Source organism: Microcebus murinus, chromosome 2 (genome assembly GCF_040939455.1).
Source record: "Microcebus murinus isolate Inina chromosome 2, M.murinus_Inina_mat1.0, whole genome shotgun sequence".
NCBI classification, from domain to species: domain Eukaryota; kingdom Metazoa; phylum Chordata; class Mammalia; order Primates; family Cheirogaleidae; genus Microcebus; species Microcebus murinus.
In genome coordinates, this window is record NC_134105.1 from 28,427,159 (window position 1) to 28,453,421 (window position 26,263).

At 44.3% G+C, this 26,263-nt stretch overlaps 1 protein-coding gene across 5 annotated transcripts in view; it reads left to right on the forward strand.

The window, feature by feature from the left end:
• MACF1 (microtubule actin crosslinking factor 1) overlaps positions 1 to 26,263 on the forward strand; it is a 358,950-nt gene that overhangs the window by 7,208 nt on the left and 325,479 nt on the right. The window contains exon 1 of one of the 5 annotated variants that reach the window (XM_075996866.1): positions 10,836 to 11,144. The exons of the other annotated variants lie outside the window; for them this stretch is intronic. Within the exon in view, the coding sequence (XP_075852981.1) occupies positions 11,051 to 11,144 (94 nt within the window). The 5' untranslated portion in view covers positions 10,836 to 11,050. Of the gene's footprint in view, positions 1 to 10,835; positions 11,145 to 26,263 lie in introns of those variants that run through there. 5 annotated transcript variants of the gene reach the window in all.

Here is a 26,263-nt window from a genome sequence, read left to right on the forward strand (position 1 = left end):
TATTTATTATGACAAATTTCCTGCAGTTAATAGTAAAGTGTCTTGAAGAAAGGCTCATGTTTGGGCTAGAACAGGGTTGAGTGCAGGAGGTATTCACCCTCCACCCATCAATCAGGTATTCATTTATCTAACATCACATATTCAAGACCCTCTCTGTTTTTGGCATTGATATTCAAAAATGAATGAAGATGTAGTCTCTTTTTCATTGAACTCGGTCTAGTTGAGAGTATACAAGGGAAAAAATAATTAGATCCCTGTGTGTATTGTTCAAAAAGGGAGCCCAGTGACTTAGGGCTAAGGTTTGGACTGCTAGTTAACCAGTAGAAAGCATCTATGTGATTCATTATTGGGAGCCCCTCAGCAGGTGCTGCTGAAATATTATTCCCAACATCTGCTCCATTGTGGCCTCCTCCAGGAAGCCTTCCTTGATCTCTTTAGTTAGACAACAGTTGTATCTCTACCCAGCCCTTGTTTCAGTTGACTTTATATTCAAGTTCATTCATTTCCACCACCAAATCTGGAGCTCGCTGTAGTCAGGAGTCCCACTTCTCCCTTTTGGCTTAGGGCAGACAGCCCTGAGAGCATGGTGCCTGGTCAAAACAGGGAGCCTACTCCTCTGTGCCCACATATCTCTCCTCTAGGATGCAAGCTCTGAGAAGACATCCCACAGGAACCTCTCTGCTTGTTCATTTATTTATTCATTCATTCAATAAAAAAAATGGATTGAGCCCCCACTATGTGCCAGGTACCGTGGAGACAGCTGGATCTGGTGGCCGAAAATTCAGACAAATGACTTTATTTCTTGGAACCTCAGTTTCCTTATCTGTAAAAGGGAGGTGATGATAACCTGCTCCAAATGATCACTGAATGAGAATTAAAACATGTTGGACAAACATAGCTTCACATGCCTGTTACTGCGCTTAGCAGTGTCATTCCTTGTCACCTCCCTGGCAACCAGAAGAGGCAGTGGAGACTCCAGGAGGCTGGCAGTTTCCCAGGTCAGCAAGGAAGGGGCTGAGCCTCTTATTTCTATCCCTTTCTTTTGTTGGCTCTAGTACTTTGTCAGAGAGTAGATGGTTTATTCCGGCCAAGCCATGGGTGGGAAGAAGGGAATGCAGGGGTGAGAAAAACAATTTTACTGGGAACCCCTACTCCTGAGCTGGCAACTTTCCTTGCCCTGATATTCTTTAAGCTTTGTACCCGAAAAGGCTCCTCCTCCTTCCCAGCTTTCTTTCCTTCTTCCTGGCAGGTCCTCAGAGTCCCTGGCCCTGTCCTGGAGCTTGGCTTCAGCAGGGATAGAGATGAGCAGAGGAGAGTCCTCTGAAAGTGGGGCAGAATGAATTGTAGCTACACACCACCAGCTCAGCTCCTGCTCTTTAAAAGTAAATCTGGGTCACATTCGCTGCAGGGATGGAAAATGACCACGTGGGCAGAATTCTGTGCAGGCAGCAGAAGAGACAGCCAATCTGTCCTTTTTCTGAGGCTCAGGGTCCCTGTGGGACCCCAGGTGGTGAGGGAAGGTGGTTGCTGCATTGCAAGGTGTAATGCTGTCTGTCTTTATGCCATTGGCTTCCTATCATTCTTTTCTAGTGACTTCCCAGGTGACACAAAGAAATGTATGGTATGGAATGGCAGTTTGGCTCGTGCCTTTCTGTTATAAGAGGAGCCTGGGACTGAGGTTAAGAATGCAGGAGGCCTAGTTACTTTGGGGACTGTGGAAGGCTATCATTTCTTAGTCCCATGGGCTCAGAGATTAGATGACACCAGAAGAGCTGACACTGCAGCAGCATCTAGGGCCGCACTTTTCTTTTTATCCCTGAGGAATAGTCTATGAATATATCTGGCTGTGAGTATTAATAATCTATTATCTCGGGGGGGAGGGGGAGGCGGGTATATACATACATAACGAGTGATATGCGCACCATCTGAGGGATGGTCATGCTGGAGACTCAGACTTGTGGGGGGAGGGGGGGAAGGGCATTTATTGAAACCTTAAAATCTGTACCCCCATAATATGCCGAAAAAAAAATAAACATATAAATCTTAGAGAAAAAAAAATAATCTATTATCTCAAAAGTGCTATACAGAGCCTGACCGGCTCTTTCCTGGTTGCCGAGGCTAGGACCTGCCATGATTTGGCCCTGTGACTGGCTGTTGCCACCTGTCAGTTAGAAACCAGCCAGCTCCCTGCTCTGCCTTGGCTCTTATGGGTACTGGCTGAATCTCAGCCTGGACTTAGGATGCTGTCACAGAGAACATCTGAAGGCCCTGTAACTTGAAGAGTAATTACGGGTGGAAGTTTCTATCTTGAAACTTCCCTACCCCAGAAGAAACCAGGCTTTTGCCTTGTGGTCAAGGAAAGGATTCTGCCTGGAGACTCAATCAGTGTGTCTCTGGGCATCTCCCCACCCCACTCATTTGCACATTTCCTCATTGGCTCACTCTTTCATTCATTCAAGCAAAGGGATGGCTTTGGGAGTCAGTGGGAATCCTAGTTTCATCACTCACTTGCCAGTTGGGTGCCCCTTGGAAGTTAGTAACCTCACTGAGCCTTAGTTTCTCACAGTTCAAATGGGAGCACAAGAGAGCTACCTCAGAGACTTGCAGGGTGGATTAAATGAGATAGTAGGAGTAAGATGCTTGGCACAGTGTCTGCTACACAGCCCTCAATGCACCTTAGCTCTTCCCATGAGTATCATTCATTCACTCATATGTTTTTTTATTGGTTCATGAATGTGCTGGTTTATCCCCTTGCTCATTCATTTATCACATGCTTGCTCATGCAACAAATATTCCTAAGGCTGGTTTGTTCCAGGCTCAGACTGGGCTTCTCAGCTACTGCCTATGAAGGCAGTTAGAAGGCAGCATGAACTGTGCTATAAGCCCCAAAGAGAGTTTTGGAGAAGTTCTGAGAGGGAAGGGCCCTCTCCTCCTTTTCCTCCCCTCCTTAGAGCGGTGATAGTATTTTTTCTGGCACTGGAAAAGAAACTGGAAATAGCCAGTACCATCTGAAGGGAAAGGGCATATCCTCATTACGTGTTTCTACTCCTGCTGTCATTTCTTTGGCTTTAGTAGGAAGGAAGGAAGGAAGGAAAATGAAGAGAGAACAGCTGGTGGGAGTTAGGAATTAAAGAATCCAGAGAGTGGTTTGGGGAGTGACTCTGGACTCAGTTCAAGGAGCTCCTGAGAGCTGATGCCAGCTGGGATCCCCTAGTAAATAATAGCTGGGAGAGCCACTGTGTAGGGCCCTAGGTGTGTGCCAGGTATTTCAATACATCATCTAATCCTCATGGAACCCTGGGTTGTCATTAATATTCTCAATAGAAGGAAAAAGCTTAGGAACTTTTCTGAGGTTATACATTAAGCAAATAATGGACCTGGGATTCAGCATTACTCAGTGTTCATGGTGACCCCCGGAACCCAGCATATGCAATATGCCCTTTGTAGTTGTGCAGTGCTGAGCTTCGGGTTGGCCTAACTCCAAAGCCCCCTGTACTTTTCAGAATATTTCAAACATATGCTAAAGTAGTGAGAACAGTATAATGAACCCATCACTCAGAAACAAAAATAATTCATGGTCAGTCTTAATTCATTCATACACCCCTATCAGTGGAAAAAATGGGAACTGTGTTTTTCTATTTTCTCACTCAACAATCAACACAGAAGACTTCTGTGATCCCAAAATACATGGGGATTTCTCTTTACCAGCAAGCAATCAATTCTGCAGTGGATACTAGCTGGGTGTTCTCCAATTTAATTCCGACACTGTTTACCCGAAGATAGCATCAGATCCCTCAGGTTGAGGTCTCAGTCCTCAAAATTCTCCCCTTTCACTTCCAATGCCAATTGCAATCCCAGGTTGTTTTACCTGTGCTTCTGGAAGTCTAGCTATAAATTAGGCTTCCCATGACCACCTCCTTGGGTTCAATTGATTTGCTAGAGCCACTCACAGAACTCAGGGAAACACTTATGTTTACTGGTTTATTATAAACGCTATTACAAAGGATACAGATGAAGAGATGCAGAGGTCAAGTTGTGGAATAAGGGGCATGGAGCTTCCATGCCCTCCCTGGGGTACCACCTTCCAGGAACCTCCCTGTATCCAGCTATCTGGGAGCTCTTCGAGCTCTGTTCTCTTGGGCATTTAATGGAGACTTCATTGGATAGGCATGATTGACAGCCATGTAGAAATGGGGTTAGACAAAGAGGATATGGCCTAATACTGATTGAGTGTGGAAACCCAGCAAGGCCTGTCTGTTTGAATTCCTCTTGACTTCTCTGTGCGGCATACCTTCCCCCAGGGCATGGGCCAGGATCTTTTCTGAAATGTAGGTCTTATGACCCATAGTCAGAAAGGCAGGGAAGGCATTGGTTTTCTGCCTATTGAAAAAAGGAAAGAAAAGAAAGACAGCAGAAGATTAGAGTCCTGCCTTGGGAAGAAAAAGGAGCAGGTGAAAGGAGGCAGGAGAAGGTCAGAGAGACATTCTATTTTCTGAGGTCTGCTTCTGAAAGCTAAAGTGCTCCAACATTATCACAAAAATGTGTAACAAAGGCTATTGGGAGTATGAGTCAGGAACCCTAGACAAAAACATACACACACACACACACATATATATATATCATAATATCACAACTCTACTTCTGCTTCCCACTAATCACATACTTTCGCCTCGTACACCTTTTTTTTTTTTGAAACAGAGTCTCACTTTGTTGCCCACGCTAGAGTGAGTGCCGTGGCATCAGCCTAGCTCACAGCAACCTCAAACTCCTGGGCTCAAGGGATCCTCCTGCCTCAGCCTCCCAAGTAGCTGGGACTACAGACATGCGCCACCATGCCCGGCTTATTTTTTCTATATATATTAGTTGACCAATTAATTCCTTTCTATTTATAGTAGAGACGGTCTCGCTCTTGCTCAGGCTGGTTTCGAACTCCTGACCTCAAGCAATCCACCTGCCTCGGCCTCCCAGAGTGCTAGGATTACAGGCATGAGCCACCGCGCCCGGCCGCCTCCTACACCTTTTAACCATTATATTACATTGCTGTTCTAATAGTAAATATACCAGTTTATTTGCTTCAGAGTCTATATCTGAAGAATGGAACCAATGCCACCTGACCCACTGCCCAGAGGCTTTATGAGGGATCTAACTCCCAAATACTGGGGGCCCAGGGGCGATGTGTCCCTTCTGGTATTCCTTGGCTGATCCTCTAGTCCTTCAGCTTGACTTTCATGTTCTATTACCAGAACACACAGAGCTGAGCTAGAGCATACCTGGTTCTGTGTCTAGAAACTTGATTTCTAAGGATGGTGTCTGTCTGTTTTCCCTAAATCACCTCAAGCCCATAGATCCTGGGTTTAAATTGGGACCCTGCCAGTATAATTGAAGAAAATATCCCAAAATGGATTTCAAGAATTTAATCTCAAGAGACTGAAGCTGAGATGTGATAGGATTTAAGTCTTTAAAATCATGGAGGGAATGAATTGTCTTCTTGTGAGAGGGGCCTGTGTCCCAGGTAAACAAGTCACACCTCCCAATTTGGGGAACCTCCCAATTCCCCAAAGAGTATAGACTGCCTGCAGCCCTGCTTAGTAGGAATCTCAGAGACCCCACATAGGATGAGACCCTCTCCAGCCTCAGAGCAGGGGATTGGGTGAGGTTGAGCAGGGCTCACATTAGCCTGATTCCTTCAAGAGGGAAAATAGCCCTGTTCACAAAGAATCTGGGAGACAGCAGAGAGGCCAATATCTTTTCTAACTACTCTCATTATGTTTGGAGTGCCAGGCTTTGTGCTTAGCACTTTTCATGCTGTATTTGACCTAATCCTCAAAACAACTTTAGGAGACAGATATGCTACAGTATAGGAAGTGGAAACCCAGAGAGTTGGGTAAGTTGCTCAAGATCTCCCAGCCAGTAAGGGGCCAAGCTGGGAATGGTGCTCTCTCTGCCTAGGGCAACCCACTGCCTCCCCCATTACAAGGAACAGTAGATTAATAATAGCTAACATCTGTGTGGCACTTCAAGGTTCACAGAGTGCCTTAACAACCATTATCTCCACTGTGCCTCAGGAAGCCCCAAGCGGGTGAGGCATTCTACGCCCCTTTGGGATAGCTGCCTGTCAGGGGTACAGCCTCTGCTCATTTCCCCCAGTAAGCATTGGAAATTCTTTGCCATTGGCTGTGACAAGCCAGGGGAGAAGGCTTAGGGAGAGGCTGAGGTGGAAAGACTTGGCCAGTTGCTATGGTAACCCAGATGGCTGAGTAACCATTTTGAGGGTTGCTATGGTGATGGGCTGCCAGTGGCAGGGATCTTGTCTTCCTGGGTGGCTGGCACCATCCAGGCCTCTTAAATTAGAGATGTTGCACTTTCTGAACAGAAGAGGGCAGCATGAGAGCGGGCAAAGGCTTCCTGCCCCAGAGCGGATTTGCGGATTTAAGGCAAAGCTTGGAAAGTGTTTCCAGGAACGGGGCAGAAAGGAAGCTTTGGTGGGATTGGCTGAATAAAGCATGTGCAGGAGAGCCTGGTGGAGCCGCACTCCTGAGACAAGAACTAGGTGATTTTCTTTCAAGAGCTAGTCAAAAGATAAGGCTTGGGGTAGCCCCTTCAGTGTCCGGTGTCAGATACTTTTGGGGAATATAAAAGGCACAGAAGACAGGTACCCCTGCAAGGAGGAATGGAGAGAACATGAGTACACACACACACACACAAACTACTGGCAAAGAATTTATTTATAAAACATCAATTAACACATGTAAAGTAATGCAGCATGAGCTAAGCTAAAGAAGAGCTGGGGGTAAACCTAGAGGTTGGGGGAGGAGCACTAGCAGACAGAGAAATAATTTTGCCCTTCCCTCTTCCTCTCTGCATGTGAGTGCCTGCAGCCCTTGAGCACTGAGTAGATGTCAAATTGGATTCTCAATTGTCTTGAATCATAGATCTGGCCCCCTCTGCCAACCCCATACATGTTCAGTGAAGCATTCATTCCCTTAGTAAATTTTTATTGAATATCTACTAGGTGCAAAGTATCATGTGAGGCTCTATGATATAGAAACATGAAATAGATGTTCCAAAAATTCATGAACTTGAAGGTTAAGGAGGTAGCGATGTAGATACCCACAATATGGGTTGGAGACCCAGAAATAGGGGAAAGAAAATGTGCTTGGGATTTTGAGAAAAGCCTCTTCTACCTGGGTCAGTTAAAAATAACTTCATGTCATTTGGGGTGAGCTTTCAAGATAGATTTCAGTAGGTGGAATTGGGGAACAGACATTCCAGGAAAAGTCCTAAAGTTTAATTATAGGGGAAGATGCTGCACACAACAGTGTCATGGGAGATCAGCCTGGAAGGGAAGGCAGGTATCAAAATATGAAGACTTTGAATGCCAGGTTTAGATAAGGGATGCTGTGAAATACAAACATCTCTTCTTAAATAGTCTAGTCTCCCAGCTAGTTAGTAGCCACAGACAGCTTAGTATTTTAAGATCATCTGGTTTACTCATTCATGCATTTAATCAAATTTTTAAACAAATATTTAATGAGCATCCTGTACATGCCAGGTCATTTGCTAGATACTAAAGATCCTGTGGTGAACAAGACAGATGACAGCCCCAGCCCTCAGGGAGCTAATGATTTATAAGAATGAAAGACACTGAACCCACAACTTCAAATGTGATGGGTATCACCAAAGGGGAGTGGGGGACTTATTAATGTAGGGGGTCAAGGAAGGCTTCCCCCTTGGGGTGAGTTTCAGCAGAGTCATGAGTAGGAGTGAGTCAGGCCAAAGGAGGAGAGTGATGAAGGGTTACAAACTGGGAGAAAAGCAGGTGGGAAGGCCCTGAGGCAAGAGAGCTGGTTTGAGGAGCTGAAAGTAGTTGAAAGTGGCTGGGCTTTAGGCAGAGGGGCACTTGAGGCTTAAGTCAGGGAGGACACCAAGAAAACACGGGGCTTTATTCCTTGTACTACCCTTCTCCCCCACTAGATGCCCTTCGGAGTACATCCTGCCTCCTGCCTCCTGCTTCCTGCTTCCCCCATCTCAGCCTCCTTAGAAATGTAATAGCAGTCTTACTCACTGGGAGCAAAGGAAAAGCAAAGACCAAAAGGAGACAGGCTCACAGCTTTCCCAACTGTGTGGTCTCGCTATAAATTTAGACTGTTGCTTGGAAAAAACCGAAAAAACCTCTTCATAGACTTCCTTCTTCCTATCTCCCCCACCACCCTCCCAGCCGCTTTGTTCCTCTAGCCTTGTAAAATTTTCTCTGTATAAAACAGGAAGATCAGCCAAACATGTGGACTTCCCCCTTTCCATTCATTAGAAGAATACATTAAAATCTCATGGGAGCATTTAAATGCAAATTTTGTCAAGAAAGCAACTTGAGTCTGAGAGAAGCCCTCTAGCCTCAATCCAAAACAACTTTCTTCCATGATTTCTGTGTTTCTTAATAGAAATCTCAACCCCTTGCTTTCTTCCCCCACACCTCCCAGGCCCAGGTCTTTTCTGATTCCCAGAGTAGATTCTTTCTCTTCTTGTCTCTGTTCTTTCCTCACCTTTGGCAAGCATAAGTCACAAATCTTGAGGAACCTGCTTACAGAGTGGCACATGTAGCAGCCCCAGGAGGGGACAGAGGGACTTTTCTATTTATTGCAATGAAAATGGGGAGGCAGATGTTTGTATGGGGGCGAGTGTGGAGGTGTAAGTATGTGTGATTTGTGTCTGGGCCTTCTTAGGCCTGGATGGTATAAAATAATATAAGAAATGCAGATGACTCAGCACGGATACAGTCAAGATCCCCAGAGTTAGCATTTCTGTATCTCTGTTGTTTACAAAAAATGTGCTTGTGCCATCAATAATCAACTCCTTCATCCTGCATTTTCTGCCTTTTATTTATTTGAAAAAATACAGAACTCAAACATATTCCCCTTCTTTTTGTAAACTGAGCTCATTAGCAGCTGACACCAAAGTGTGAACTGTTTTTTTTTTTTTAAGCACACAAGATTAAACTGAAGAGAAATGAACATTTGTCCAAGGATCCTCCCTGTCCTTTTTCAGGCCCTTTCCTGAAAGATATCCATGCTTAGAACTTGGACAGGCCAGCAAAACTTGATGGGAAAAGATATGACTAATGACTTGCTCATCCCATTTCTGATCATGGTGAGATGTGGAAACAACCAGTGTGTACCTATTAGCAAGAAGCATCATTTCTTCTTCTTGTTATTAATGTGCTGAGCCATTGACCGTATACTTGGCACTACTCACAAGATATAAAGATATAGTCCCTGCCCCTGGGGTAAGAAGCTCCTCTTTCAAACAAGAGTGGAATTGAAATGGAAGCCCAGGTCCCAATTTCAGCTGCTTAATGTCACATGAACTTATTTATTTATTGTTTTTAGAGAGGGGGTCTTGCTCTGTTGCCTCGAGTGTAGTGGCTCAATCATAGCTCACAGCACCTTCTTGGGGTCAAGGGATCCTCCTCCTGCCTCAACCTCCTGTGTAGCTGGGACTACTGGCTAGGCATGGGCCCCATGCTGGGCTAAATGAATTCTTTTAACTTGCTAATATGCCCTTATTGTGAGATCAGCCTGCCTAACTTCTTACCCACTACCACCCCTCCAGATTTTGTAAAAAATCAAGCTAAGAGGGGAAGGATAATGCTGAAGGGGAGGTAGATATCAGCAAAAAGGTCACCTACATATACCATATTTCCTCATTCACTGCTTTTGGCCCCAGTGCACTCCAAGAATAATTGGGATTGAATGATATACAACTGAATGGAGGACCAGATGATGCTGGGAACTCTCTCCTCAAAATGGTCCCAAATAAAGCTCTACCCATATTTACCAGTTTTCTTTCATTAATCTTTCTTTTCCCCTGATGACAGAGAGTAATTGGCTTTCCCTTTTCTTCCCTGACCAGTTATGCTCCAGAATCCTTTCTTTGTTCCATAACAGTCCTGGTTCTGCCTCAGGTTCCCACATTTCTGCCTTTTGATCTATGTCTCTCTGTTCAGATGGCTGTCACAGTTTAATAATCCTGTTGGGTCTATCCCCCATAGATTTATGTCCTGTCTCTCCTTTTATTCACCCATGGTGCAGTCAGAATCCTGTTTTCATTCCTCCTTCTGTTGTCATTTCTCATCCTCTGGCTCCTTGGCCTGGTTTACATCATGGTGCTGGGTCTGCCCTCGTAACTTCTAGTTCGGTTTCTTGTTTCTGGAAAACCCTTTGTTCCTGGGATTCTTTGTGGTCTCAGTGTTCCCTGTGGCCTCACACTGCAGCCCTGTCTGGAGCTTGCCCTTGTCCTCGTTCTGACCACGTCTAGCCCGGGATCTGAGGCATCCTGGTCTTTTGCTCTCTGTCTTCCCTTCAGTTTCTCTAGGTCCTTCCAGCGCGGTTTCTCTCCAGCCAGGGGGCTCCCTCCTTTGTCCCGGCTCCGGGTGTAGGTCAGCGCTGCCGCCCACCCTGTGGAGTCTGCCGGGTCTCGCCGCCACTCGGCCGGCCCAGGCTTTCCTGCTGACGCGAAGGGGCCTCCTACCCGGCCGGACTCCCGTGTGGGCGGCCTCGCTCCCCACGGCTCGGCCCTCCCGGCCGGGCCGGGCGGTGGTCGGCAGCCTCCGGCGGACCCGTGTGGGCAGCCCGGACCCAGCCGGCCGCAGCCGGGGAGCCGAGGCCGCGCCGGGCCGCGGAGGCGGCGTGAAGAGGGGCGGGGAGCGCGCCGGGCCTGGCGCTCCTGACAGGAGGAGCCGCCGCCGCCGCAGCCCGCCGCCGCCGCCGCCGCGCCGGGGCGGGCTGAGGGAGGAGCGGAGCCGAGGGGTGGGGAGGCGGAAACGCGACCCGGACCGGCGGAGCGCGAGCGGGCCGGGTGCGAGCGGGCTGAGGAGCGGAGCGCGACTGCCGGGCCGGCGAGGCGGGCGGAGAGCGGACAACGAAGAGCGAGGGCGCCGCCGCCGTCCCCGAGACGCACAAAGGGCCGAGGCTGGGGCCGCCGCCGCCGCCGCCTCAGCGCGCGGGCCTGGAACCGGCACCCCCGGGGGCCCCGGGAGAGCGCGGTGCGGGCGGCCATGGCCGGCTACGTGCCGGGTCAGCAGCCGGCCAACCGCAGCCAGGAGAAGGAGTTTGTGCAGGCGTACGAGGATGTGTTGGAGCGCTACAAAGGTAGGGCCGGGGACTGGCCGGAGCCCGAGGCCCGCGGGCCGGTCGGCCCGGCCCGCTGCAGGTGGGGCGGCCGGGCGGGGTCGCGCCCACCGGCGCTGGGGCTTGGCTCCTAAGCTGCTGTTTCCAGAGGCCAGTTTATTTACCGAGCGGAGATAAGCCTTCGGAACCCTCTCCTGGGGCGGTCGGCGCTTTCATATCTCCGGCTACATTATTTGCCCTATTATCTGGCCCCAGCTGGAAGGAGGCGAGACAAGGCGCTGGCCGGGGAGACCGACCGCTGTGGGGAGTTGCTGGGGAGGAGGAGGAGTTGGGCGCGAGAGAAAGCCACCCGTCTGCTCTCTGTGCGATCTTCCTCTAGGAGAGGCTCGTACCTCTGCGTGCCCGCCGAGGGACCCTCGCCCCCTTTTGTCTCCCTGAGTGTCAGATGAGGCTGAGGGTGTGAACCACCTTGGTGTCTTTGGGGTGGGGTGGGCAGCGGTGTCAGTGAGTGTGCAGTTTTTGGTGGAGAGGCCTCCTCTCACCCCCTTCCCCCTCGGGGTCTGGGCCTGATTGAGACAGGGGTCTATTTCTTTTTATTCCCCCCCCCCTCAAAAATAAAGATTTGTCTTGGAGCTCGGATTTCAGCCCCTGCAGGCTCTCTTGCAAAGCAGTTCTACAAGTTAATGCCTAATCTGAACCTTGGTGCATACAGAGAAAGTTTTGACAGGCCAGAGGGTATGTGGACTGCATTTCCCTAACTGCTGTAGGTGCCCCTAAGTGGAAGCCAGGGATGCGTGGCCTTGGGAGGCCCCTGCTTTGATCTTTAACATCCATTTCTGGGATTTTGCTTGGGGTGGCAGTTGTGCTTTCCACAAAAGGGAAGATTTTCCCCAGAAACTACATAGGCAGCACTTTCTCCTATTTAGCTCTGGCCCTTGTGACTAGGCCTTTAGTTTCTTTTCATCTGAAGGAGAGGAAACTTCGGCCCTTATGACTGAGTCCAGCATACTTGTTTACGACACCTACCCAGTGAAGGGAAACTAATGAAGAAGCTGTAAAATGCTCCTCTTTTTTTCTTTCTCTCTCTCTTTTTTTTTTCCTTGTGCCATTAGAACTCTGCTTGGGAATGCAGTAGGAGAAAAAAAAATAGAAATACTAAAATGGCCCTGCTAGGGCTTCTACTTGTTCCCTTCTGCATCAGCTCCTGTAAGCTGTCCAGCTTTTCCTGCCTGCAGCAAGTTTTCTGTCAACCCCCTGTGGTCTTTCTTTTAAGAAATGTGGTTCATTTCAGAGCACAAAGAGATTAGATTGTGCTGCTGAACTTCATTGAAAAAGTGCTGCCCAGTGAATGGTTCCATTAAGTTTCCTTTGCAGGCTTTTGAGCAACACCGCACTCTCTCCAGAGGGAGGAGGCACACTGGGGTTGTCTTGGGCTGTGACAGCTTTAAACAAGCAGAACTAAAACAAAAATAGGTGAACAAATCTTAGTACCTCACTGGATGGTATTGCTGGTAGCCTCCAGCAGACAGGAAGTGTTGGACTCCTAGCCAATGAAACTGGGAAGGAAGGGGGGCAGTAGGGCTTCTTCCAGGAGAGGCCCCTTGTGTTCAGTCCATTTAGCTGTCTGACTCAGTTTGGCTTTCCTCTGAAGGACTTTGATCAGGTGTATAGGAATTTAATCCTTCTCAGACACAGATCTCTTTCTTGAGAGGTGGAATGAGTGAAAACTGATTGAGCCAAGTGAATTAACTTGCTCTGTATGAGATTGTTGTGCAGTCTGCTCTATGAAAGGTTCCAAACAATCTCTCTTCCCCTCCACTGCACCATTCTCACTGGGAAGTCAGAGTGGCTTAGCATCCGGGTCTTTGTTACTTTGCTGTATGGAATTCCTGCATTTTCCAGACTTAGAAATCCCCTTACTGCCTTGATAGGAAAACTATATGTCTAAGCAGAGGGGTGTTCTGGAATCAATGGAGTGACCAAGGGGAGAAGTTTGTGAGAATAATGCCAGGATTTAGTTTTGGAGAGAGGTGGGGAAATAGATTTTGATGATGGTGGGGGTTCTAGACACTCATTGGTTGGCCATCGCATTACTTGGATCTCTCTCTCTCTCTCTCACTCTCTCTCTCACTGCTACTGTTAATTTGTAGTCACCTCATTCTACAAACTAAAGCAGGATTTTTGTATGCTGAAGGAGAGCTAAAGTTCTCAGCTGCATAGACTGCTCCTGGAAGGGGCCAAGGTTAGAAGGAAAGTAATATACTCGCAATGTGAAGGGAGCAAAGCTGTATGTATTACAACTGTATTAGGAATGGTTGTCAAGCATAGGTTTTCCAGAACTGTACTTGGCAACCATTTCCCTATGTGTTGGTAGTGAGCATGGTCTTGGCAGGATTAGATGATTCAGCACGGACATAAATGCTCTCCCTCATTTCCTAAATATTCCAAAGGTTCTTTCAGATAGCTGGCCAGTAAACAGGATGTATTAGATAAAAGCTCTGGATCCTAACATTTCAGAAAGGGCAGCAACCAAGAGAACTAGGGTATATCCTTCATTCCTCCGGTCCTCCAAAACATTATTAAATCTCTGTTAGAGGTGGCACAGTGTTAGGCACTAGAGATGCCAGAATTATGAGTGAGACCTGGTTCCTGCCCTTGGTTATTCACATCTAGCAAAGGTAAGATATAAGTAAACAAGTAATTATGATACTATGATAAGTGCTAGAACAGAGGCATGTATGAAGTACTGTGGAAGTAAAAGGAAGGATGAGTATCTCCACTTGGGTTTCATTAGGAGATTTGACAAAGGAGATGACACTTGAGAGGGCTTTTAGGGATGATTAGGTTTAGTCAGATGGAGGAGAGTGAGGTGGGGAGAGAACAGAGGGAATAAATAGCACATGCAAAGGTATGAAGGTATAATAGTGAATGGAAGGGTTTAAGGAATGAGAGCAGTTGGGTGCCACTAAAGGGCTAGAGTTTAAGTGAGAGAACATGATACTGTAAAGCCGCAGTCCCCAATCCCCAGGCCGTGGACTGGTACCAGTCTGTGGCCTATTAGGAACCAGGCCGCACAGCAGGAGATGAACAGTAGCAGCAGGTGAAGCTTCATTTGTATTTACAGCCGCTCCCCATTGCTTACATCACCACGTAAGCTCTGCCTCCTGTTAGATCATTGGTGGCATTAGATTCTCACAGGAGCTCAAACCCTACTGTGAACTTTACATGCATGGGATCTAGATTGTGCACTCCTTGTGAGATGCCTGATCATCTGAGGTGGAGCTGAGGTGGTGATGCTAGTGCTGGGGAGTAGCTGCAAATACAGATTTTCGTTAGCAGAGAAATTTAACTGCATAAGAAATGTAATGCCCTTTAATCATCCTGAAACCATCCCCCACCTCCCCAGGCTGTGGAAAAACTGTCTCCCATGAAACTGGTCCCTGGTGCCAAAAAGGTTGGGGACCACTGCTATAAAGAACCCAGGGTCCAGCTTGTAAAGATTCTTTTATGATCTTACTCCATGGGCAGTGGGGGAGTCATTGAAGGTTTACAAGCAACAATTAGTATTCCAATTTTATTAATTCAGTATAAGAGAATGCCTGTCCAATGATCAATGATTGGAATACTTACATTGTTCTCTGTGGCATCCTTTTACTAGTACTAAAGTGCTTATGAAGTTGCATTAGTTATCAGATGGCTGCTTAGTATATATGGAAACAAAGAAAAGAGAAATGAATCAGTCTGAGGAATATTTCATCCAGATGATGATATGGGCCAGCCAGAAAGTTTTCCTCTCTGTGGGTTGAGGTCTTATGGACACCAAAGGAAACTAGGAAGGAACAGGCAGAGAGGTAGGAGAACCAAAATCTCCTAGGATAGAGAGAAATCCTACTGAAGAAGCAGGCCACATATAAACATAATTTTAGGTTTTAGAGAGGAAGTTTAAAACCAAACACAATGTGGGGCCAGGCACAGTGGCTCACCCCTGTAATCCCAGCACTTTGGGTGGCCAAGAGAGAAGATCACTTGAGGCCAGGAGTTTGGGACCATCCTGGGCAACAAAGTGAGACCCTGTCTCTACAAAAAATTTTTTAAAAATTAGCCAGGTGTGGTGGTGTACACCTGTAGTCCTTGCTATTCCAGAGGCTGAGGAAGGAGGATCCCTTGACCCCAGGAATTAACAGTGAGCCGTGATTGTGCCACCGTACTCCAGCTTGGGGACAGAGTGAAGTCCTGTCTCTAAAAACAAACAAACAAAAAACTCAAATGCAGGGACAGAGTAAAACCCTGTTTCTAAAAACAAGCAAGCAAACAAACAAACAAACCAAAAAACTCAAATGCAATCTGGATTGATGGTGGTTGGTTCAGGCAGAATTAGACTTTCTGTTTTCATGACGCCTTAAGAACTAAAGAGTCGTTATGTGCCAGGCTGAACTAGTAATGACAGAGAATATTCATGTTTCAAGGTTGGTAACATTGACCATCTGGTACTTATAAACTTCAGAGTTCTCACTAGGTGCTATGGGTTATATGGAGCTAGTCAGGACTGATTTTTATTTATCATATCACAGAAAACAACATATAAAACTTACTACATAGGATGAAGGGTCTGCATATTACTTAATATACAAAACTTGCAAGGCAGCTTGGTATAGTATAAAGAGACTATGCTTTGGATTTCTTCAGTTTTGGGCTACAGTCCTAGTTTTGCTACTTAACTTCTGTTGTGTGGCCTTGAAAAGTTGTGTAATCTCTCTGATTTTTTGTGTTTCTAATCTGTTAACATAGGGATGATCATACTAACTTCTTGGGATTTATGCAAATAAAAATGAGCTATTGGCATATATTAGGCCATTGATGTTTAGAAAAACATTCATGTATATAATACTTTATATCTTACAAAGCAGTTTCATATTTATTATCTTATTTGAGCTTTATAATATCCTGAAAGATAGTATTAAAAAGATGGGTAAATTTATGTATAGAGACTTAAAATTGTCTAAGAGCCAGGCTCCAGATTTCTGGATGAAGCTTTCACATTGTATCACACAACAAAGTTTTCAAATCAGAGCAGTGAGTTAAGTGAGATAATTGTGAAAATGCTTTAATTGTTAGTATCATTGTTAGTATCATTATCGTTGTTAATTTTTAGCCTCTGAAGTATAGTCACACATCTTAAGTGGCCTACATTTCCAGATCTCTGAACTATAGAGAATTTCTTTTCCTCTTATAAAGGTTTTATGGTATGTAAATCACTTTGGAATTTTTATACAAAAGTAATGTAGTACAAAGTGATGAAATTTTGTTAACACAGTGGTTGGAAAATATGGGCTGCGGATTTGGGATTGTTTACCTAAGTGACACTCTGAAGCAACCTCTTGGTTAAATGTAGACTCAGTTTTTAAGTTCCTTTTTAGAACAAAGTCCTGGAGTTGAAGTGGATAGCTTTTAGCCAGAACAATAGAGTAATTGCTACTTCTGGACATGGACACTGTTAATTCAGAAAGTGAGTCAAGTCTGTCTGCTGGGAAATCACAAGCTTTGGCTACGTTCATGCTGTTGAAATAATAAAATGTGTGCATGTGCTAACAGTGCTTATGGGAACTACTGTCTTGTATTGGGCTTGTTGGCAGGTGACCTAATATAAGCCAGGGAAATGCATCAGCTGAGGTCTATTCTGGTATTTTTCAGTGCCAATTCCAGATTTTAGGGATCATGGTGGAAAGAATACTTCAGAGTGCACATCTAGGAACAGAAACATCCCAAGACCAGAAGTCACAAATGAACAATTATGGGTTGTAAAGTGAGCCTATAGTATTTTCTCAGTGGTCTTAAACTCCCAGGCTTTCCTCTTTTCACTAAGTAAGGTTGGCCCTTTCAGCTTTTGATAATAATGTATCGGGCAAGTTGTGACCAAGTTGTATGGTGTCCTAAAGCTCCTGCTTTTGCTTGCATGGTTTTGATTAGAATTAAAGCCTCTGTTGCCTGGCTGCTACTGTGGCCATTTACTAACTTTCTGGCCTGGAGGGGCCCTTTCAGGTTCATTGGCTTGGCTTGATCTAAGAATGTTTATTCCAACTTTTATTACTTCTAATAAAATAGTGTTTTTCTTTACAAAGCTTCTTGGTTCCTGGATAAATTACAATGAATCTGTGATTCTTTGTCTCCAGCTTTTAGGGTCTTTCATAATTTGACTTGCTCTGCATACCCAACGGCATCAACTGTTACTGCCTAACAGCTCTCTGCTTCATTTGGGCTGGTATCAGCAACCCTTCTTCCTAGGTCCTCCTACCTGCTTCTGTGCCCTTGTTTATGTTCTCTCTTCCTGAATTGCCCTCTCCCTTTCTGATTATTCAAATTTTATCTCTCCCTTTTTTTTTTAATGCAAGCCAAGCATGAGACCTGTGTCTGTGTCCTCCACACAGCTTTCTCCTGTTACTCTATTAGACGTTGATCTTTTATTCATATCTCTTATGTCTACCTCACATTTAGTCCCTTAACTACATGCTGTTTTGTAGTATTCTTGTATTGTCTCATGTCTGTTAGAATTCTTTCCTTAATAAAATTTTATGCTGTTAGAGAATAGGGACTTTTTATACTTATATAGGTGGGTGATTGGCAGGGAATTTTTTTCTCAAGAGAAGGGGCAGTCATATCAGTGCTTTCAAGTTATATTTTTGAATAATTTTATTTTCCTATTATAAAAGTAATATATGTTTAATCTAGAAAATTGTGAAATATACAGGAAAGTATATGGAGTTTTAGATAATATGCTTTCCCTAGTTGTGTGTGTGTGTGTATGTGTATGTGTAGAGGCAGCCTGGGATCTGATATCCTCCACTTGCTATGGCTACCTACAATTGTGTTATAGTGCAAGTCTGCTCTCATTGGGCATACACACTTATTTTTCTTTCCGTGTTCAAAATTGCTTTCTTCTGTATGACTATGTGTCAACCACCAGAGATGTGTTCCAATTATCAGGGATGATTTGGGTAGTTGCCTAAGACAAGTTAATTAATTGGTCAATCAGCATCTTTCTTTTGGGCAGGAACTTTGCCAGCTGTACTGCTGGATGCCCTCTTACCATAGCAAATTTCTATAGTGATTTTTGTTCAGAAAGATAAACACAATTCCTTTGTGTTGATGAAATGAATGGGCTTGCTTGGAGTGTCTCTTGGAGTCCATAGTTTTCAACCCTTAGGAGTATGGTGGATTGAGATGTACAGAAAGTGATTTATTTATTTATTTATTTTGCTGCGTTTTTTAGTCAACAACAGTGAATAAGCTCACTGTGTGCACTGTATTCTAGTACCTAGTGTTGGAAAAAGTGGTACTGGGGAGATGGGCAAGCCACTTAGAAGCATGGAAAGAATAGTATTAAGAATAGGGGTAGAAGGAGGAAGGTCCTGAATGTCAGTAGGAAGAACCAGAGTTTTGCACAATGGTCAGGATTAATGCAGAGGTTATGTAAATGATGGATAAGAATGGAGATCTACTTTCTAGGACACTACTGTTATAGTTAAGTCATGAGGTTAGATAAAGGGATGACTGTTGAAGAGGAGAGGGATATGTTTGAGAGAGATTTTGGGCAGGTCTAGGGACTAAAGTTTAGATACTAACCTTGCTAACTCTTTTCTAGAAGATTTTGCCTTGAAAAAGAATTACTTCTCATCCCAGGGCTTTTCCGAAACAAAGTCCTCTTTCTTCTTGTATAAAAATCTTCTTTTAAAGATTTTACTCCTTCTGAACTAGTTAGGTAGGGCTGTGTGTTTGGACCCAAGGTTGTCTTTCTTAACCTTTCTTTATATTAGCAATGCTGAGTGCCCCAGGACACTTATTCTTCCCATTCTCTGGATGGCCTTAATTGTATGCTTCCAGAAATAAATACCTGGCAAGAATTGCATGAGCAATCTCCTTAAACCCCCTCTGAAACCTTTAGTTATATCTTGCTAAAATCCCTGGGTGTCAGGGGGCTTGTTGAGAGGAGCCATTTATTCATTTAATTAATAAACATTTTTTGAATGTCTACTCTGAACCAGGGAGTAGGCAAAGTGCTGAGGAAACAAAAATATCGTCTTTGTATCTCTGTGATTTTATAGTTTAATAGGAAAACATATGGGCAAACCGACAATTACCATCTATTATGGGGAATGCTATAAACATAAATAAATTCTGGTGCTATGGCAGTGAAGAGCAGTACCCAATATGGCCAGGATGTGAAAGGGTCAGGGAATTCCGTCATCCAAGAGGAAGTGAAACTTGAGCTGGTACCTAAAAGATTCAGGATTCTTAGGGCAAAAAGTTCAGGGAAAGGGCATTCTTGGCAGTATGAACAGAATAAGGGGATGATAGAGCTTGAGGGGAGGGAATATGGGCATCAGTAAGGTTGGTGTGTAGGATATGAAGGAAGGAGTGAGCTGAGGTAGGAAAAGTGGGCAGGACTAAAATGTTGATTGGTTTTGTTTGTCATAGAGTTTGGACTTTATCCTAAAGGCTTTTGGTGGGGGGCATTGAAGAATTTTAGGCTATGAAAACTATGGCTAGATTGACATTTTAGAAATACTCCCTCTCTGGCAGCAGTGTGGAGGACTAGAGTTGGAAAGACTAGTGGCAGACTAGTTGGGAGGCTGTGGGCTGTCACAGTAATTTAGACAGGGAGTGATTAGGGGTTAAACTAAGGTTGTGGAAGTAATAATGTAACAAAGCGAGCAAATGAAGAAGTGTGAAGGGGAATCCATGCATTTTGATGACTAATTGAATATGATGTATGAGGAGGAGAGAGAAGAACTTAGGATGACTTGCAGGTTTCTGGCTTGGGTATCTGTGTGGGTGGTGTCATTAACTGAAATGGGGACTGTAAGAGGAAAAAGGTTATTTGTGGTGAAGTGGTAGCAGTAATGGTGCAGGAGGAGTTCAGTGTAGGTTGCACTGAGGTGAGGTTCCCGAGGGATGCTGGGCAGAGATGTCTAGTAGGCAGATGTATAGAATGTGGAGTTCAGGAGAGCTTCATATGAGGCAGTCATTAGCTATCAAACCAGAGCCACAGGAGTGGAGAAGGAGGTTGCTTAGGGAGTATGTCTCCAATGAGATGAAGTTTGAGACAAAAACTGTGGAGAACTTCAAGGTGAAGGTGGCTTCAGGAGCAGAGAAAGAGGATCCCCTGAAGGATATTGTCTACAGAAAGGGAGTGGCCAGAGAGGCAGGAGGAACCTGAGAAAAGTGAGTTTCAAGGAGGGTGTAGAGGGTATGCCACACACATAGTGCCAGATTATGCAGAGGTCAAGCAAGACAAGGACTGTGGGTGGCCAATATAAAGGTCACCTTTACTGGGGCATTTTCAGTGGAGTATGGGAAATGAGTGGAAAGTACAGAAGTGGAGTCAGTGAGCTTTGAAACCTGGACTTTATTTTTTTTTATTTTTATTTTTTTTTTATTTTTTCACCCTGTTTAAAAAGTTTGATTTTTTTTTTTTTTTTTTGAAACCTGGACTTTAAAGGGACAGAGGAGTAAGGCCTTGTATACAGGCAGGTATAGAATGGGGGGAGTTTTGCTTATTTATTGTAACATAGGAGAAACTTAAGAGGAGAGAGAGAATAAAATTCAAAGAAGGGACAGAGTAACTGATGAAGCATGGGATCTAGAATCAAAACATTTGTCTTTGAGAAATTTCGGAGGGAAGAAGGTATGAGTGCATCTGGTTAAAGTTGGTTGGTTAGAGGTGTAGGAACTTAAGAGAATTTCCCCTGATACTCTTTCTATAAAGTGGGGATGAAGTTATCTGCTGAGAGTGAGGAGGAAGGAGGGAAGGGGCTTTGTGTGTATCTATATGTTTGTGTGTGTGTGTGTGTTTTCTTTCCCTTAAGCCCCAGACGTGCTTAACAACCTGGTGTAAATTCTAAAGCAGACAGATTGATCCAGGATCAGAATTTTCTAACTTAGATTTGATGGAAGAATGAGTCCTTGTAGTTTCTCTAAAAAATGTAGCATCTTTTTCTCAGCAGTCCAATTGAAAAAAAAAAAGGTAAAAAAAAATGTAGCATCTGCTCGATTATCAGTTGTTTGTGTGTATTGTTCTCTAGCTTGCTTGTATTTTGTTCTCCCAACAAAATTGTATGTTCCTTCGGGGCAGGAACCATATATGGAACATTTGCATTTCTTTATATTGATATCATTTAGCAACCTGGTAGGCAGAAGTTAATTCTTATGTATTTGTTGAGTTAATTTGATTTTTGTGGATGGAGTATCTCAACTCTTGACATAGAGACTTTTTTCACCTGTGGTCTTTAATCTCTGTCTCATTGACAGAGAGAGCACAGGCAATTTCTCTCTTGGTTTGGGAGTGAACCCCAGACCTAGCTTCTGCATAAATCTCACAGACTAACTTCTCTACCTTCCCCAGGTTAGTTGAGTTTAGAAACATTTGTGGGCTTTGTTTTCCACGAAGATTTTGTGATTTGTATACTTCATTTTATTTAAACCAGGCTTGTGAAGACCCGAGTTTTGTTTGCAAGACTAGACAGAGGGACTATTGTGGCAGATGCAGCCTCCTCCTCGTTTATTTTGGCAGGCTGGCAGCAAATGTGATGGATTTGTTCTCGTGACTCAGAGCCCTCCCTCCCTTACCTTGACAGATTCAATATAATCACTACCTTTCAGATCCTGATAGTGTCCTTCAGAGTTTATCTGACCTTTATATCTAAAAAGAGTATTAGTTACCTTTGTCCTCTACTTGCTTGGGCTTTTTTTCCCCCACCTTTAGTACAGTGTAGAGGATACTTCCTAATGTATTAGACCTGGTTCAGAATTGACTTGGGTCTTACCCCTTTTGGCATATTTCACATCCTTTGGTTGTTAATTGGTACATTCCTTACTGTGTAGCTTGTTTTCTGCTCCTTGTTTTGTAAATTTGGACTCTCTATCAGATAAACTTGACATGAGTCACTCCAGGGAGTGGAAGGTATGTCTCCACTAATTTGGAGAATCTTTGATCTTGTTTCAGTCCCTGGTTTGGCTTATCTGGTGCAATTTCTTTCTCATCCTGCAAGACGTGTGTGTGTGTGTGTGTGTGTGTGTGTGTGTGTGTGTATTTGGTGTCCTTTGCTTCTGGTTTCACGTATTGCAGTGGATGCTCTACTTTAGGGGATGCCACTTTGTACGTGTAGACTCCTTCTACTATGTCATCACCATCAGCAAAAAATACCTCTGTTAAGAGCCTCTTTGAATGTAGTATAGTATATAACACTGAATAGGGTTCATAAATTCCTCTGCCCACTAGGGCGGTTTACAGTATATATTAGTAGTAGACTTTATACATGACAAAAGGCAATAAAGAATGTGTAAACAGTTGAACAAATAAAGGATGGTTACTCTTCATTTAGCTATCATTTTCACATTAGAGGATAACCTAAAAGATACTTAGTGGACAAAGGGGACTGACAGACAAGGACATCTATTCCAAGTAGGATGACAGGGAGCTAGTCCACCCTTGGCCCTTTGGTGCCAGGCAATTTCTCTCTAACATCCTTTCTAGTCACGTAGGACCTTTTTCCCATGCTATCCACGTAGCCAGCGCAGGATCCTAATATGCCTTCACTGTTTGGTGACCTGTGGCAGAAGCGGTAGGCTCCAGTTTCCAGCAGGGAGGACACCTGGAAGGCTTGGCTCTTCTGGTATAATTATCTTTGTAACATGAGGAAATTCATCCTAGACTTACTGCAAACACTTTGTGCTCACAAACACCACAAACTGAGCAGCAGCCAAGGCTAGCTGCAGCCTGAGCATAGGGTCAGTGTTGGGTTAGAAAGAAGCTGTCTAGCCTGGCCTGAGCCACCTTTAGGGGTCAAGAATGTAGGACCTGTCCCAGCCTTTGTTGGTTAGTTTCCTAAATGGAAAACAGCGATCATCAGACTAGTGTAGTTGGGATGCTTTGAGGTCCTTTTATCTCTCAGAGGACTAGAAGTTCATTGTTGTTGTTGTTAATAAGTATAATAACAGTATTCACGTAATACTGCCTTTATTAGGAAGAATGGGGAACTGCCAGGGACTGGGATTTTTCTCCACCTTCCCTGTGGGACAGAAGGATAAAGGAGCCTTAGTTTCCTACATCTCAGGCCTCTTCTCTCTGATTCTCCTATGGGAGGAAACTGGGAAGGGTGAGGCAGTGGAGGGAACGGTCCACACCCTGGCATGAATATGCAGTCATAAAAGGATAAGAGGCAGTACCTGGTGTAGCTGTTGCATGGGGGCTATGTTAGTAAGAGGAGATGGGTGTGGGGACAGTATTAAGGAGGCTAATAAAGGCAGAAAATAATATTTGTTACTGTCATTAGCTGCTCCCCTTTTCTTTGCTTGCTTACATATGTTGTCTAAGAGCAGAGGCAAAACCCCAGCATTTTTTTTCCTCCTCCTCCTTTTCTTGATTACATCTCATTTTCTGACTTGTAAAGACGTATACCTTTAACAGGTTGGCTTGTGATGGTATGGAAACTTAAATAAACAGGCCGGGCGCGGTGGCTCACACCTGTAATCCTAGCACTCTGGGAGGCCGAGGCAGGCAGATTGCTCGAGGTCAGGAGTTTGAAACCATCATGAGCAAGAGCGAGACCCTGTCTCTACTAGAAATAGAAAGAAATTAAATGGCTAACTAATATATATAGAAAAAATTAGCCGGGCATGGTGGCGCATGCCTGTAGTCCCAGCTACATAGGAGGCTGAGGCAGGAGGATTGCTTGAGCCCAGCATTTTGAGGTTGCTGTGAGCGAGGCTGACGCCAGGGCACTCACTCTAGCCTGGGCAACAAAGTGAGACTCTGTCTCAAAAAAAAAAAATAAATAAAAGAAAGTTAAATAAACAAAAGTTGTAGAGATTGGAAAGTTAAGTGATTTGATTATGGTTTTTAAATATAACAAATGTTTTTCTTTTCTTTTTTTTTTTTTTGAGACAGAGTCTCACTCTGCTGGCCAGGCTAGAGTACCATGGCATCAGCCTAGCTCACTGCAACCTCACACTCGTGGGCTCAAGTGATCTTCCTGCCTCAGCCTCCCGAGTACCTGGGACTGTACAGGCATGTGCCACCTCACCTGGCTAATTTATTCTATTTTTGGTAGAGATGGGGTCTTGCTCTTGCTCAGGCTGGTCTTGAACTCCTGACCTCAAGCCATCCTTCCACCTCAGCCTCCACAAATGTTTTTCTTGCAATTCATTATAAACCAAAATTGCCTTATAGCATTTTTTAGGTTTTTTTGTTACTTAATGAGTAGCTAGGATTACAGGTGCTCACCACCATGCCTGGATAATTTTTTTATTTGTTGTTTTTTTTTGGTGTGGAAATGGGAGTTGTGCTGTGTTGCCAGGCTTGTCTCAAACTCCTTGCCTCAATGATCCTTCTGCCTTGGCCTTCCAAAATTTCTAGGATTACAGGCATGAACCACCACATCTGGCCCACAATGATCTTTTCTATGTCTTTTCCATAGACATTGCAAACTTGCTATGTCCAAAATGGGCATCACTGTACCCATCCATGCTCCTGGACCTACTTCTTTCTTCTCTTGTGTTCCTCATCTTAGTGCATGCCTTCCCCATCCATCCAGTGGTTCAAGCCAGAAACCTAGGCTTCATGTATGTCTCCTCCCTTTTCCTCATCCTGCCCAGGCAGTCAACCTCTCACCAGTCCTATTGATTCCATGTCTTCCATCTCTCTCTCCAGCTTCACTGATAATATATGAGTCCAAGGTCTTATTATCTCTTACTTGGACTGCTGTTATTGCTTTTAACTGGTCTAACTTCACTCTTTCTTCCCCATCAGTCTATTTTTTCACACTGTTACCAGGAAAAAAACTTTCAGAAGTGTAAAATGAATCACATCTGTTCCCTACTTAAGACTCTTTAGTGGTTCCCATTGCCTATATGATAAAGTCCAAACATGCAACAAAAAGTTTGTCATGGTCTAATTCCTGCCTACTACTGTAACCTCATTTTCCTTACATTTTTCTCATTATCAGGACAAAGCTATATTCAGCTTTCTCAGCATGCCAGGCTGGAGAACATCTCTATGGTTTTATCTTCTCCCCCTTTTTCCTCTGTTTAGAATTTCTCTTTGACCTGTTAACCTCACCTACTAGCAAATTTCAGTTTACCCCACTGAATGCAATTCAGACAATGTTATTAATACTATTAGGAAGCTTTTTCTGACTCTGTTTTCTCCATATGGTTAATCTATTTCCTTCCTGTGGGTTGTATATCCTTTTTTTTTTTTTTTTTTTGAGACAGAGTCTTGCTTTGTTGCCCAGGCTAGAGTAAGTGCCGTGGCATCAGCCTAACTCACAGCAACCTCAAACTCTTGGGCTCAAGCAATCCTCCTGCCTCAGCCTCCCGAGTAGCTGGGACTACAGGCATGCGCCACCATGCCTGGCTAATTTTTTCTATATATATTAGTTGGCCAATTAATTTCTTTCTATTTATAATAGAGATGGGTTCTTGCTCAGGCTGGTTTTGAACTCCTGATCTCGAGCAATCTGCCCGCCTTGGCCTCCCAGAGTGCTAGGATTACAGGCGTGAGCCACCACGCCTGGCCAGTTGTATATTCTTCTGATATTATGCATATCACAGAGTATGGTGGTCTGGTTGTTTATATGGTTATCTCCTCTTCACACTTTAAGAACAGAGGTTCCCTAGCCTTAGCACAGTGCTTAGCATGTATAGGTACTGGAGAAATGTTTGATGAATGAATGCTGTGCATACAGATTTGCTCTAAATGTTTTTTTTGCTTCATGAAATCCTGCCTAAAAAAGAGATTATAGTATTAGATAACGGTAGGAGAAATTCCAGTGAGCCTAAGGATAATGACGTTAGATTGTTAGGATGGCATGCCATTGCCCTTGAAGAATTTCAAAAAGAAAATAGAACACTCTCTTGGATAGTTTAATTCTTCATTTGCCAAAGACAGGAAAGTGAACCCGATGTTCTTCTGGGATTCCTTTTAGATCTCTGTCTCTCTAATCTGAATATATGGCTAGTTTTTCATCTATCTAGGATTCAGTATGAGATTCTGTACATTGAGTGCTTTGTGTATACTAAATATATAATCTGTTCTTTTCAGAGTTTAAGACCAAAGTGTTACTATCAGATGAAGAATCATGTAA